This window comes from Hyperolius riggenbachi, unplaced genomic scaffold (assembly GCF_040937935.1).
Source record: "Hyperolius riggenbachi isolate aHypRig1 unplaced genomic scaffold, aHypRig1.pri scaffold_143, whole genome shotgun sequence".
NCBI classification, from domain to species: Eukaryota; Metazoa; Chordata; class Amphibia; order Anura; family Hyperoliidae; genus Hyperolius; species Hyperolius riggenbachi.
In genome coordinates this window covers 89,501-105,711 of record NW_027152357.1, presented here as the reverse complement: position 1 = coordinate 105,711, position 16,211 = coordinate 89,501, and the positions used below count along the sequence as shown (strand labels likewise).

Here is a 16,211-nt window from a genome sequence, read left to right as displayed (position 1 = left end):
CTGGCTGCCTAATACTGGGGGCACCTCTGGCTGCCTAATACTGGGGACACCTCTGGCTGCCTAATACTGGGGGCACCTCTGGCTGCCTAATACTGGGGACACCTCTGGCTACCTAATACTGGGGACACCTCTGGCTACCTAATACTGGGGGCACCTCTGGCTGCCTAATACTGGGGGCACCTCTGGCTGCCTAATACTGGGGGCACCTCTGGCTGCCTAATACTGGGGGCACCTCTGGCTGCCTAATACTGGGGGCACCTCTGGCTGCCTAATACTGGGGACACCTCTGGCTGCCTAATACTGGGGACACCTCTGGCTGCCTAATACTGGGGGCACCTCTGGCTGCCTAATACTGGGGACACCTCTGGCTGCCTAATACTGGGGGGGCACCTCTGGCTGCCTAATACTGGGGGACACCTCTAGCTGCCTAATACTGGGGGCACCTCTAGTTACCTAATACTGGGGGCACCTCTGGCTGCCTAATACTGGGGGCACCTCTGGCTGCCTAATACTGGGGGGACATCTGGCTGCCTAATACTGGGGGACACCTCTGGCTGCCTAATACTGGGGACACCTCTGGCTGCCTAATACTGGGGGACACCTCTGGCTGCCTAATACTGGGGGACACCTCTGGCTACCTAATACTGGGGGACACCTCTGGCTACCTAATACTGGGGGCACCTCTGGCTGCCTAATACTGGGGGCACCTCTGGCTGCCTAATACTGGGGGACACCTCTGGCTGCCTAATACTGGGGGACACCTCTGGCTGCCTAATACTGGGGGCACCTCTGGCTGCCTAATACTGAGGGCACCTCTAGTTACCTAATACTGGGGACACCTCTAGTTACCTAATACTGGGGGCACCTCTGGCTGCCTTATACTGGGGGACACCTCTGGCTGCCTTATACTGGGGGACACCTCTGGCTGCCTAATACTGGGGACACCTCTGGCTGCCTAATACTGGGGACACCTCTGGCTGCCTAATACTGGGGACACCTCTGGCTACCTAATACTGGTGGCACCTCTGGCTGCCTAATACTGGGGGACACCTCTGGCTGCCTAATACTGGGGACACCTCTGGCTACCTAATACTGGTGGCACCTCTGGCTGCCTAATACTGGGGGACACCTCTGGCTGCCTAATACTGGGGACACCTCTAGTTACCTAATACTGGGGGACACCTCTGGCTACCTAATACTGGGGGACATCTCTGGCTGCCTAATACTGGGGACACCTCTGGCTGCCTAATACTGGGGACACCTCTGCCTGCCTAATACTGGGGGACACCTCTGGCTGCCTAATACTGGGGACACCTCTGGCTGCCTTATACTGGGGGGCACCTCTGACTACCTAATACTGGGGGCACCTCTGGCTACCTAATACTGGGGACACCTCTGGCTACCTAATACTGGGGGGGCACCTCTGGCTGCCTAATACTGGGGGCACCTCTAGTTACCTAATACTGGGGGGCACCTCTGGCTGCCTAATACTGGGGGACACCTCTGGCTGCCTAATACTGGGGGCACCTCTGGCTGCCTAATACTGGGGGACACCTCTGGCTGCCTAATACTGGGGGCACCTCTGGCTGCCTAATACTGGGGGCACCTCTAGCTGCCTAATACAGGGGGGCACCTCTGGCTACCTAATACTTGGGGCACCTCTGGCTGCCTAATACTGGGGGACACCTCTGGCTGCCTAATACGGGGGACACCTCTGGCTGCCTAATACTGGGGACACCTCTGGCTGCCTAATACTGGGGGATACCTCTGGCTGCCTAATACTGGGGGCACCTCTGGCTGCCTAATACTGGGGACACCTCTGGCTGCCTAATACTGGGGGCACCTCTGGCTACCTAATACTGGGGACACCTCTGGCTGCCTAATACTGGGGGCACCTCTGGCTGCCTAATACTGGGGGCACCTCTGGCTGCCTAATACTGGGGGCACCTCTGGCTACCTAATACTGGGGACACCTCTGGCTGCCTAATACTGGGGGCACCTCTGGCTACCTAATACTGGGGACACCTCTGGCTGCCTAATACTGGGGGCACCTCTGGCTACCTAATACTGGGGGACACCTCTGGCTGCCTAATACTGGGGGACACCTCTGGCTACCTAATACTGGGGACACCTCTGGCTGCCTAATACTGGGGGCACCTCTGGCTGCCTAATACTGGGGGCACCTCTGGCTACCTAATACTGGGGGGCACCTCTGGCTGCCTAATACTGGGGGACACCTCTGGCTGCCTAATACTGGGGGCACCTCTGGCTACCTAATACTGGGGGACACCTCTGGCTGCCTAATACTGGGGGCACCTCTGGCTGCCTAATACTGGGGGACACCTCTGGCTGCCTAATACTGGGGGCACCTCTGGCTGCCTAATACTGGGGGCACCTCTAGCTGCCTAATACTGGGGGGCACCTCTGGCTACCTAATACTTGGGGCACCTCTGGCTGCCTAATACTGGGGGACACCTCTGGCTGCCTAATACTGGGGACACCTCTGGCTGCCTACTACTGGGGACACCTCTGGCTGCCTAATACTGGGGGCACCTCTGGCTGCCTAATACTGGGGGCACCTCTGGCTGCCTAATACTGGGGACACCTCTGGCTGCCTAATACTGGGGGACACCTCTGGCTACCTAATACTGGGGACACCTCTGGCTGCCTAATACTGGGGGACACCTCTGGCTGCCTAATACTGGGGACACCTCTGGCTGCCTAATACTGGGGACACCTCTGGCTGCCTAATACTGGGGACACCTCTGGCTATCTAATACTGGGGACACCTCTGGCTGCCTAATACTGGGGGGCACCTCTGGCTGCCTAATACTGGGGGACATCTCTGGCTGCCTAATACTGGGGGACACCTCTGGCTACCTAATACTGAGGGGCACCTCTGGCTGCCTAATACTGGGGGACATCTCTGGCTGCCTAATACTGGGGGACACCTCTGGCTACCTAATACTGGGGGACACCTCTGGCTGCCTAATACTGGGGACACCTCTGGCTGCCTAATACTGGGGACACCTCTGGCTGCCTGCTACTGGGGGGCACCTCTGGCTGCCTAATACTGGGGACACCTCTGGCTGCCTAATACTGGGGACACCTCTGGCTACCTAATACTGGGGGCACCTTTGGCTGCCTAATACTGGGGGAACCTCTGGCTGCCTAATACTGGGGGCACCTCTGGCTGCCTAATACTGGGGACACCTCTGGCTGCCTAATACTGGGGATACCTCTGACTACCTAATGCTGGGGGCACCTCTGGCTGCCTAATACTGGGGACACCTCTGGCTACCTAATACTGGGGGACACCTCTGGCTACCTAATACTGGGGACATCTCTGGCTGCCTAATACTGGGGGGCACCTCTGGCTACCTAATACTGGGGGGCACCTCTGGCTACCTAATACTGGGGGGGCACCTCTGGCTGCCTAATACTGGGGATACCTCTGACTACCTAATACTGGGGGGCACCTCTGGCTGCCTAATACTGGGGGACACCTCTGGCTGCCTAATACTGGGGGACACCTCTGGCTACCTAATACTGGGGGCACCTCGGGTTACCTAATACTGGGGGGCACCTCTGGCTGCCTAATACTGGGGACATCTCTGGCTGCCTAATACTGGGGACACCTCTGGCTACCTAATACTGGGGGACACCTCTGGCTACCTAATACTGGGGGACACCTCTGGCTGCCTAATACTGGGGACACCTCTAGCTGCCTAATACTGGGGGACACCTCTGGCTGCCTAATACTGGGGACACCTCTGGCTGCCTAATACTGGGGACACCTCTGGCTGCCTAATACTGGGGACACCTCTGGCTGCCTAATACTGGGGACACCTCTGGCTACCTAATACTGGGGACACCTCTGGCTGCCTAATACTGGGGGACACCTCTGGCTGACTAATACTGGAGGACACCTCTGACTGCCTAATACTGGGGGACATCTCTGGCTGACTAATACTGGGGACACCTCTGGCTACCTAATACTGGGGGCACCTCTAGTTACCTAATACTGGGGACACCTCTGGCTACCTAATACTGGGGGACACCTCTAGTTACCTAATACTGGGGACACCTCTGGCTGCCTAATACTGGGGACACCTCTGGCTGCCTAATACTGGGGACACCTCTGGCTGCCTAATACTGGGGACACCTCTGGCTGCCTAATACTGGGGGGGCACCTCTGGCTGCCTAATACTGGGGGGGCACCTCTGGCTGCCTAATACTGGGGACACCTCTGGCTGCCTAATACTGGGGGCACCTCTAGTTACCTAATACTGGGGACACTTCTGGCTGCCTAATACTGGGGACACCTCTGGCTGCCTAATACTGGGGACACCTCTGGCTGCCTAATACTGGGGGACACCTCTGGCTACATAATACTGGGGGACACCTCTGGCTGCCTAATACTGGGGGCACCTCTGGCTGCCTAATACTGGGGGGCACCTCTGGCTGCCTAATACTGGGGGGCACCTCTGGCTGCCTAATACTGGGGGGCACCTCTGGCTGCCTAATACTGGGGGACACCTCTGGCTGCCTAATACTGGGGATACCTCTGGCTGCCTAATACTGGGGGCACCTCTGGCTGCCTAATACTGGGGGACACCTCTGGCTGCCTAATACTGGGGACACCTCTGGCTGCCTAATACTGGGGACACCTCTGGCTGCCTAATACTGGGGACACCTCTGGCTGCCTAATACTGGGGGCACCTCTAGTTACCTAATACTGGGGACACCTCTGGCTGCCTAATACTGGGGACACCTCTGGCTGCCTAATACTGGGGACACCTTTGGCTGCCTAATACTGGGGGACACCTCTAGTTACCTAATACTGGGGACACCTCTGGCTACCTAATACTGGGGACACCTCTAGTTACCTAATACTGGGGACACCTCTGGCTGCCTAATACTGGGGACACCTCTGGCTGCCTAATACTGGGGGACACCTCTGGCTACCTAATACTGGGGGACACCTCTGGCTACCTAATACTGGGGGACACCTCTGGCTACCTAATACTGGGGGACACCTCTGGCTGCCTAATACTGGGGGCACCTCTGGCTGCCTAATACTGGGGGACACCTCTGGCTGCCTAATACTGGGGACACCTCTGGCTACCTAATACTGGGGACACCTCTGGCTACCTAATACTGGGGGGACCTCTGGCTCCCTAATACTGGGGGCACCTCTGGCTGCCTAATACTGGGGGACACCTCTGGCTACCTAATACTGGGGACACCTCTGGCTACCTAATACTGGGGACACCTCTGGCTGCCTAATACTAGGGGACACCTCTGGCTGCTTAATACTGGGGACACCTCTGACTACCTAATACTGGGGACACCTCTGGCTGCCTAATACTGGGGGGGGGCACCTCTGGCTACCTAATACTGGGGGCACCTCTGGCTGCCTAATACTGGGGGACACCTCTGGCTACCTAATACTGGGGACACCTCTGGCTACCTAATACTGGGGACACCTCTGGCTGCCTAATACTAGGGGACACCTCTGGCTGCCTAATACTGGGGGACACCTCTGGCTGCCTAATACTGGGGACACCTCTGGCTGCCTAATACTGGGGGGGCACCTCTGGCTGCCTTATACTGGGGGGGCACCTCTGGCTGCCTAATACTGGGGGACACCTCTAGTTACCTAATACTGGGGACACCTCTGGCTGCCTAATACTGGGGACACCTCTGGCTGCCTAATACTGGGGGCACCTCTGGTTACCTAATACTGGGGACACCTCTGACTACCTAATACTGGGGACACCTCTGGCTACCTAATACTGGGGACACCTCTAGTTACCTAATACTGGGGACACCTCTGGCTGCCTAATACTGGGGGCACCTCTGGTTACCTAATACTGGGGACACCTCTGACTACCTAATACTGGGGACACCTCTGGCTGCCTAATACTGGGGGGGCACCTCTGGCTGCCTAATACTGGGGACACCTCTGGCTGCCTAATACTGGGGGCACCTCTGGCTGCCTAATACTGGGGACACCTCTGGCTACCTAATACTGGGGGCACCTCTAGCTGCCTAATACTGGGGGCACCTCTGGCTGCCTAATACTGGGGACACCTCTGGCTGCCTAATACTGGGGGGGCACCTCTGGCTGCCTAATACTGGGGGGGCACCTCTGGCTGCCTAATACTGGGGGCACCTCTGGCTGCCTAATACTGGGGGACACCTCTGGCTGCCTAATACTGGGGGCACCTCTAGCTGCCTAATACTGGGGACACCTCTGGCTGCCTAATACTGGGGGGGCACCTCTGGCTGTCTAATACTGGGGGCACCTCTAGTTACCTAATACTGGGGGACACCTCTGGCTGCCTAATACTGGGGGACACCTCTGGCTGCCTAATACTGGGGACACCTCTGGCTGCCTAATACCGGGGACACCTCTGGCTGCCTAATACTGGGGACACCTCTGGCTGCCTAATACTGGGGACACCTCTGGCTGCCTAATACTGGGGACACCTCTGGCTGCCTAATACTGGGGGACACCTCTGGCTGCCTAATACTGGGGGACACCTCCGGCTGCCTAATACTGGGGACACCTCTGGCTGCCTAATACTGGGGACACCTCTGGCTGCCTAATACTGGGGGCACCTCTGGCTACCTAATACTAGGGACACCTCTGGCTGCCTAATACTAGGGACACCTCGGGTTACCTAATACTGGGGGCACCTCTAGCTGCCTAATACTGGGGGACACCTCTGGCTGCCTAATACTGGGGGACACCTCTGGCTACCTAATACTGGGAGCCACCTCTGGCTGCCTAATACTGGGGGCACCTCTGGCTACCTAATACTGGGGACACCTCTGGCTACCTAATACTGGGGACACCTCTGGCTGCCTAATACTGGGGACACCTCTGGCTGCCTAATACTGGGGGCACCTCTAGTTACCTAATACTGGGGGCACCTCTAGCTGCCTAATACTGGGGGCACCTCTGGCTGCCTAATACTGGGGACACCTCTGGCTACCTAATACTGGGGACACCTCTGGCTACCTAATACTGGGGGCACCTCTAGTTACCTAATACTGGGGGACACCTCTGGCTGCCTAATACTGGGGGCACCTCTGGCTGCCTAATACTGGGGACACCTCTGGCTGCCTAATACTGGGGACACCTCTAGCTGCTTAATACTGGGGGCACCTCTAGCTGCCTAATACTGGGGGGGGGGCACCTCTGGCTACCTAATACTGGGGGCACCTCTGGCTGCCTAATACTGGGGGACACCTCTGGCTACCTAATACTGGGGACACCTCTGGCTACCTAATACTGGGGACACCTCTGGCTGCCTAATACTAGGGGACACCTCTGGCTGCCTAATACTGGGGGACACCTCTGGCTACCTAATACTGGGGACACCTCTGGCTGCCTAATACTGGGGGGGCACCTCTGGCTGCCTAATACTGGGGGGGCACCTCTGGCTGCCTAATACTGGGGGACACCTCTAGTTACCTAATACTGGGGACACCTCTGGCTGCCTAATACTGGGGACACCTCTGGCTGCCTAATACTGGGGGCACCTCTGGTTACCTAATACTGGGGACACCTCTGACTACCTAATACTGGGGACACCTCTGGCTACCTAATACTGGGGACACCTCTAGTTACCTAATACTGGGGACACCTCTGGCTGCCTAATACTGGGGGCACCTCTGGTTACCTAATACTGGGGACACCTCTGACTACCTAATACTGGGGACACCTCTGGCTGCCTAATACTGGGGGGGCACCTCTGGCTGCCTAATACTGGGGACACCTCTGGCTGCCTAATACTGGGGGCACCTCTGGCTGCCTAATACTGGGGACACCTCTGGCTACCTAATACTGGGGGCACCTCTAGCTGCCTAATACTGGGGGCACCTCTGGCTGCCTAATACTGGGGACACCTCTGGCTGCCTAATACTGGGGGGGCACCTCTGGCTGCCTAATACTGGGGGGGCACCTCTGGCTGCCTAATACTGGGGGCACCTCTGGCTCCCTAATACTGGGGGACACCTCTGGCTGCCTAATACTGGGGGCACCTCTAGCTGCCTAATACTGGGGACACCTCTGGCTGCCTAATACTGGGGGGGCACCTCTGGCTGTCTAATACTGGGGGCACCTCTAGTTACCTAATACTGGGGGACACCTCTGGCTGCCTAATACTGGGGGACACCTCTGGCTGCCTAATACTGGGGACACCTCTGGCTGCCTAATACTGGGGACACCTCTGGCTGCCTAATACTGGGGACACCTCTGGCTGCCTAATACTGGGGACACCTCTGGCTGCCTAATACTGGGGACACCTCTGGCTGCCTAATACTGGGGGACACCTCTGGCTGCCTAATACTGGGGGACACCTCTGGCTGCCTAATACTGGGGACACCTCTGGCTGCCTAATACTGGGGACACCTCTGGCTGCCTAATACTGGGGGCACCTCTGGCTACCTAATACTAGGGACACCTCTGGCTGCCTAATACTGGGGACACCTCGGGTTACCTAATACTGGGGGCACCTCTAGCTGCCTAATACTGGGGGACACCTCTGGCTGCCTAATACTGGGGGACACCTCTGGCTACCTAATACTGGGAGACACCTCTGGCTGCCTAATACTGGGGGCACCTCTGGCTACCTAATACTGGGGACACCTCTGGCTACCTAATACTGGGGACACCTCTGGCTGCCTAATACTGGGGACACCTCTGGCTGCCTAATACTGGGGGCACCTCTAGTTACCTAATACTGGGGGCACCTCTAGCTGCCTAATACTGGGGGCACCTCTGGCTGCCTAATACTGGGGACACCTCTGGCTACCTAATACTGGGGACACCTCTGGCTACCTAATACTGGGGGCACCTCTAGTTACCTAATACTGGGGGACACCTCTGGCTGCCTAATACTGGGGGCACCTCTGGCTGCCTAATACTGGGGACACCTCTGGCTGCCTAATACTGGGGACACCTCTAGCTGCTTAATACTGGGGGCACCTCTAGCTGCCTAATACTGGGGGCACCTCTAGCTGCCTATGCCTAATACTGTGAGGTGTGAGCAGATTGTTTGTATACAGATGGCTGCAGTGACGTCACAGCTACCTCTGCCCCCCTCCCCTCGCTGTGTCGCAGTGTACGGAGGGGGCTATTGGTTACGCCGGCTGCACACAGAATGTCTGCTGCATGGTAATATCCCTGCAGACTGAGTGCAGCATGAGGACACAACAAATATACACTGTGTGTGCCCCGAGTGTGTGTATGCATGTCCCCCTTACCCCAGAATTACTCTTATCCTCTGCAGTGACAGTATTCTGGGGTGCGGCAGTGACTGTATTCTGGGGAGCGTCAGTGACTGTATTCTGGGGTGCGGCAGTGACTGTATTCTGGGGAGCGTCAGTGACTGTATTCTGGGGAGCGGCAGTGACGGTATTCTGGGGTGCGGCAGTTACTGTGTTCTGGGGTGCGGCAGTGACTGTATTCTGGGGTGCGGCAGTGACTGTATTCTGTGGTGCGGCAGTTACTGTGTTCTGGGGTGCGGCAGTGACTGTATTCTGGGGAGCGTCAGTGACTGTATTCTGGGGAGCGGCAGTGACTGTATTCTGGGGTGCGGGAGTGACTGTATTCTGGGGAGCGGCAGTGACTGTATTCTGGGGTGCGGCAGTGACTGTATTCTGGGGTGCGGCAGTAACGGTATTCTGGGGTGCGGCAGTGACTGTATTCTGGGGTGCGGCAGTGACTGTATTCTGGGGAGCGTCAGTGACTGTATTCTGGGGTGCGGCAGTGACTGTATTCTGGGGTGCGGCAGTGACGGTATTCTGGGGTGCGGCAGTGACTTTATTCTGGGGAGCGGCAGTGACTGTATTCTGGGGAGCGGCAGTGACGGTATTCTGGGGTGCGGCAGTGACGGTATTCTGGGGTGCTGCAGTGACTGTATTCTGGGGAGCGGCAGTGACTGTATTCTGGGGTGCGGCAGTGGCGGTATTCTGGGGTGCGGCAGTGGCGGTATTCTGGGGTGCGGCAGTGGCGGTATTCTGGGGTGCGGCAGTGACTGTATTGTGGGGTGCGGCAGTGACTGTATTGTGGGGTGCGGCAGTGACTGTATTGTGGGGTGCGGCAGTGACTGTATTCTGGGGTGCGGCAGTGACTGTTTTCTGGGGTGCGGCAGTGACGGTATTCTGGGGTGCGGCAGTGACTGTATTCTGGGGTGCGGCAGTGACGGTATTCTGGGGTGCGGCAGTGGCAGTATTCTGGGGTGCGGCAGTGACTGTATTCTGGGGTGCGGCAGTGGCGGTATTCTAGGGTGCGGCAGTGACTGTATTCTGGGGTGCGGCAGTGACTGTATTCTGGGGTGCGGCAGTGACTGTATTCTGGGGTGCCGCAGTGGCGGTATTCTGGGGTGCCGCAGTGACGGTATTCTGGGGTGCCGCAGTGACGGTATTCTGGGGTGCCGCAGTGACTGTATTCTGGGGTGCGGTAGTGACTGTATTCTGGGGTGCGGCAGTGACTGTATTCTGGGGTGCGGCAGTGGCGGTGTTCTGGGGTACAGCTGAGGCGGTATTCTGGGGTGCGGCAGTGACTGTATTCTGGGGTGCGGCAGTGACTGTATTCTGGGGTGCGGCAGTGGCGGTATTCTGGGGTGCGGCAGTGACTGTATTCTGGGGTGCGGCAGTGACTGTATTCTGGGGTGCGGCAGTGACTGTATTCTGGGGTGCGGCAGTGACTGTATTCTGGGGTGCGGCAGTGGCGGTGTTCTGGGGTACGGCTGAGGCGGTATTCTGGGGTGCGGCAGTGACTGTATTCTGGGGTGCGGCAGTGACTGTATTCTGGGGTGCGGCAGTGGCGGTATTCTGGGGTGCCGCAGTGACGGTATTCTGGGGTGCGGCAGTGACTGTATTCTGGGGTGCGGCAGTGACTGTATTCTGGGGTGCGGCAGTGACTGTATTCTGGGGTGCGGCAGTGACTGTATTCTGGGGTGCGGCAGTGACGGTATTCTGGGGTGCGGCAGTGGCGGTATTCTGGGGTGCGGCAGGGGCGGTATTCTGGGGTACGGCAGGGGCGGTATTCTGGGGTACGGCAGTGGCGGTATTATGGGGTGCGGCAGTGACTGTATTCTGGGGTACGGCAGGGGCGGTATTCTGGGGTACGGCAGTGGCGGTATTATGGGGTGCGGCAGTGACTGTATTCTGGGGTGCGGCAGTGGCGGTATTCTGGGGTGCGGCAGTGGCGGTATTCTGGGGTGCGGCAGTGACTGTATCGTGGGGTGCGGCAGTGACTGTATCGTGGGGTGCGGCAGTGACTGTATCGTGGGGTGCGGCAGTGGCGGTATTCTGGGGTGCGGCAGTGACTGTATTCTGGGGTGCGGCAGTGGCGGTATTCTGGGGTGCGGCAGTGACTGTGTTCTGGGGTGCGGCAGTGACTGTGTTCTGGGGTGTGGCAGTGACGGTATTCTGTGGGGGGGTGCGGCAGCGATCGTATTTTGGGGTGCAGTTTGTGAGTATTTGGGGTGTTGCGGGGTTAATAAATGCTGGTTTCATCCTCTAAGCTCCACTTTCTTCTCCTTAGAGGGCCTTTAAGAAGCTGCCAAACAAGAAGTCCACTAAGAGGATGAGAGCCAATGAGATTAAGGGGGAGCTAAACTTTGATCGTATCCAGCTAGAGTCCATTCATAAGGTGAGACCCCCTCATTCCCGTGGGTGCCCCTCCTTCTCCTCATTCCCATGTGTGCCCCGCCTTCTCATTCCCATGTGTGCCCCGCCTTCTCATTCCCCTGTGTGCCCCGCCTTCTCATTCCCCTGTGTGCCCCGCCTTCTCCTCATTCCCATGTGTGCCCCGCCTTCTCCTCATTCCCATGTGTGCCCCGCCTTCTCCTCATTCCCATGTGTGCCCCGCCTTCTCCTCATTCCCATGTGTGCCCCTCCTTCTCCTCATTCCCATGTGTGCCCCTCCTTCTCCTCATTCCCATGTGTGCCCCGCCTTCTCATTCCCATGTGTGCCCCGCTTTCTCCTCATTCCCATGTGTGCCCCGCCTTCTCATTCCCATGTGTGCCCCGCCTTCTCCTCATTCCCGTGTGTGCCCCGCCTTCTCCTCATTCCCATGTGTGCCCCGCCTTCTCCTCATTCCCATGTGTGCCCCGCCTTCTCATTCCCATGTGTGCCCCGCCTTCTCATTCCCGTGGGTGCCCCGCCCTCTCCTTATTCCTGTGTGCCCTGCCCTCTCTTTACCCTGTGTGCCCCGCCTTCTCCTCATTCCCATGTGTGCCCCGCCTTCTCCTCATTCCCATGTGTGCCCCGCCTTCTCCTCATTCCCATGTGTGCCCCGCCTTCTCCTCATTCCCATGTGTGCCCCGCCTTCTCCTCATTCCCATGTGTGCCCCGCCTTCTCCTCATTCCCATGTGTGCCCCGCCTTCTCCTCATTCCCATGTGTGCCCCGCCTTCTCCTCATTCCCATGTGTGCCCCGCCTTCTCCTCATTCCCATGTGTGCCCCGCCTTCCCCTCATTCCCATGTGTGCCCCGCCTTCTCATTCCTGTGTGTGCCCCGCCTTCTCCTCATTCCCATGTGTGCCACGCCTTCTCCTCATTCCCATGTGTGCCCCGCCTTCTCTTCATTCCCATGTGTGCCCCGCCTTCTCCTCATTCCCATGTGTGCCCCGCCTTCTCCTCATTCCCATGTGTGCCCCGCCTTCTCCTCATTCCCATGTGTGCCCCGCCTTCTCCTCATTCCCATGTGTGCCCCGCCTTCTCCTCATTCCCATGTGTGCCCCGCCTTCTCCTCATTCCCATGTGTGCCCCGCCTTCTCTTCATTCCCATGTGTGCCCCGCCTTCTCTTCATTCCCATGTGTGCCCCGCCTTCCCCTCATTCCCATGTGTGCCACGCCTTCTCCTCATTCCCATGTGTGCCCCGCCTTCTCTTCATTCCCATGTGTGCCCTGGGTTCTCCTCATTCCTGTGTGTGCCCCGCCTTCTCCTCATTCCCATGTGTGCCCCGCCTTCTCCTCATTCCCATGTGTGCCCCGCCTTCTCCTCATTCCCATGTGTGCCCCGCCTTCTCCTCATTCCCATGTGTGCCCCGCCTTCTCCTCATTCCCGTGTGTGCCCCGCCTTCTCCTCATTCCCATGTGTGCCCCGCCTTCTCATTCCCGTGGGTGCCCCGCCCTCTCCTTATTCCTGTGTGCCCTGCCCTCTCTTTACCCTGTGTGCCGCCCCGCCTTCTCCTCATTCCCATGTGTGCCCCGCCTTCTCCTCATTCCCATGTGTGCCCCGCCTTCTCATTCCCATGTGTGCCCCGCCTTCCCCTCATTCCCATGTGTGCCCCGCCTTCTCATTCCTGTGTGTGCCCCGCCTTCTCCTCATTCCCATGTGTGCCACGCCTTCTCCTCATTCCCATGTGTGCCCCGCCTTCTCTTCATTCCCATGTGTGCCCCGCCTTCTCCTCATTCCCATGTGTGCCCCGCCTTCTCCTCATTCCCATGTGTGCCCCGCCTTCTTCTCATTCCCATGTGTACCCCGCCTTCCCCTCATTCCCATGTGTGCCACGCCTTCTCCTCATTCCCATGTGTGCCCCGCCTTCTCTTCATTCCCATGTGTGCCCCGCCTTCTCATTCCCGTGTGTGCCCTGGGTTCTCCTCATTCCTGTGTGTGCCCCGCCTTCTCATTCCCATGTGTGCCCCGCCTTCTCCTCATTCCCATGTGTGCCCCTCCTTCTCCTCATTCCCATGTGTGCCACGCCTTCTCCTCATTCCCATGTGTGCCCCGCCTTCTCCTCATTCCCATGTGTGCCCCGCCTTCTCCTCATTCCCATGTGTGCCCCGCCTTCTCATTCCCGTGTGTGCCCCGCCTTCTCCTCATTCCCCTGTGTGCCCTGCCTTCTCCTCATTCCCATGGGTGCCCCGCCTTCTCCTCATTCCCATGTGTGCCCCGCCTTCTCCTCATTCCCATGTGTGCCCCGCCTTCTCCTCATTCCCATGTGTGCCCCGCCTTCTCCTCATTCCCATGTGTGCCCCACCTTCTCCTCATTCCCATGTGATCCCCGCCTTCTCCTCATTCCCATGTTTGCCCCGCCTTTTCCTCATTCCCATGTGTGCCCCGCCTTTTCCTTATTCCCATGTGTGCCCCGCCTTCTCCTCATTCCCATGTGTGCCCCGCCTTCTCCTCATTCCCATGTGTTCCCCGCCTTCTCCTCATTCACCATGTGTGCTCCGCCTTCTCCTCATTCCCATGTGTGCCCCGCCTTCTCATTCCCATGTGTGCCCCGCCTTCTCATTCCCGTGGGTGCCCCGCCCTCTCCTTATTCCTGTGTGCCCTGCCCTCTCTTTACCCTGTGTGCCCCGCCTTCTCCTCATTCCCATGTGTGCCCCGCCTTCTCCTCATTCCCATGTGTGCCCCGCCTTCTCATTCCCGTGGGTGCCCCGCCCTCTCCTTATTCCTGTGTGCCCTGCCCTCTCTTTACCCTGTGTGCCGCCCCGCCTTCTCCTCATTCCCATGTGTGCCCCGCCTTCTCCTCATTCCCATGTGTGCCCCGCCTTCTCCTCATTCCCATGTGTGCCCCGCCTTCTCCTCATTCCCATGTGTGCCCCTCCTTCTCCTCATTCCCATGTGTGCCCCGCCTTCTCTTCATTCCCATGTGTGCCCCGCCTTCTCATTCCCATGTGTGCCCCGCCTTCTCATTCCCGTGGGTGCCCCGCCCCCTCCTTATTCCTGTGTGCCCTGCCCTCTCTTTACCCTGTGTGCCCCGCCTTCTCCTCATTCCCATGTGTGCCCCGCCTTCTCATTCCCGTGGGTGCCCCGCCCTCTCCTTATTCCTGTGTGCCCTGCCCTCTCTTTACCCTGTGTGCCCCGCCTTCTCCTCATTCCCATGTGTGCCCCGCCTTCTCCTTATTCCCATGTGTGCCCCGCCTTCTCTTCATTCCCATGTGTGCCCCGCCTTCTCATTCCCATGTGTGCCCCACCTTCTCCTCATTCCCATGTGTTCTCCGCCTTCTCCTCATTCCCATGTGTGCCCCGCCTTCTCATTTCCGTGGGTGCCCCGTCCTCTCCTTATTCCTGTGTGCCCTGCCCTCTCTTTACCCTGTGTGCCCACCCTCATTCACCTGTGTGCCCCTTCCTCTCTTGTGTGCCATTCCCTCTTATGTGTGCCCCTCCCTCTTATGTGTGCCCCATCCTCATATGTGTGCCCCTCCCTCTTCTCCCAATCCTGTGTCCCTCCCTCTCCTCCCTCTCCTGTGTGCCCCTCCCTCTCCCCATCCTGTGTGCCCCTCCCTCTCCCGTCTGCCCCTCCCTCTCCCTGTCCTGTGTGCCCCTCCCTCTCCTGTGTGCCCCTCCCTCTCCCCTTTGCTGCTAATCTCTGCTGGTTTCTCTTGTGTGCAGGTTCGGTTTAGCCCCAATCTGGACTCGTACACGTGGATGGCATCGGGAGGTCACTCAGGGCTGGTGCGGGTGCATTGTATACGTGGCATGGTGACAGCTGCTGGGCAGGAGATGCTGCAGGAGAAGAGGCAGCAGTTTCAGGCAGTGTATAAGGACACACATGACAATGTTCCCAGGCCACAGCTATAGCCTCTGCAGATGCCACCACACCAGCAGGTGGCGCACCTGCTCACCAGTCCCAGCTTTACTCTTACAGAGACTATTTGAAGTGTCGTTTCTTCTGTTTTTTTTTAAATTGTTTTTAAATGTTGGTGCGTTTTTCTACCCTGGACGCTCCAGCTTGCGGGGCTCCCGTGACAGCGCTGGATTCTGGGGGTCCTTGAAGAGTCACATGACTGTCCTCCGGCCGGGGTCTGTAGGCAGAGCGAGCCTCCTCTACATTGCTCACATTGAGCGCCATCATCAGGAGAATATCTGCTTCCTTATTAAAGTCACACTTTTTATAGCTGAATCCGTCTGTTTCCCTTGTGTGTCTCCATATCCACAATATAAGAAACCCATGTATCCAGGCACATCGCCTCTAGTTAGGACATTTACATAACTTATTAAGGAAAGGGAGGTGCTAAAGGGGGTGTGGTCAGAAAAATAGCAAAAAATGCCATTTGTTTTTGTTTGTTTTTTTGCTAATTGTGGCCACGCCCCCTTTAGCACCTCCCTTTCCTTAATAACTTATATAATGTCCTAACTAGAGGTGATGTGCCTGGATATATGTATTTTTTCTTGTTACTGACCTCTGTGGCTAGGGTCTAATTCAGTGCACTCCCTCCTTCCCCTGTATGTG

General features: G+C 57.8%; 1 protein-coding gene across 1 annotated transcript in view; it reads left to right on the top strand.

Moving 5' to 3' along the window:
- The window catches only part of LOC137543659 (general transcription factor 3C polypeptide 2-like), a 150,838-nt gene extending 134,957 nt beyond the window's left edge, over positions 1 to 15,881 (top strand). Inside the window, exons 13-14 of the mRNA XM_068264785.1 lie at positions 11,567 to 11,674; positions 15,371 to 15,881. Coding sequence (XP_068120886.1) covers positions 11,567 to 11,674; positions 15,371 to 15,559 — 297 coding nt within the window. The 3' untranslated portion in view covers positions 15,560 to 15,881. The remainder of the gene's footprint in view (positions 1 to 11,566; positions 11,675 to 15,370) is intronic.
- The last annotated feature ends 330 nt before the right edge of the window (positions 15,882 to 16,211 follow it).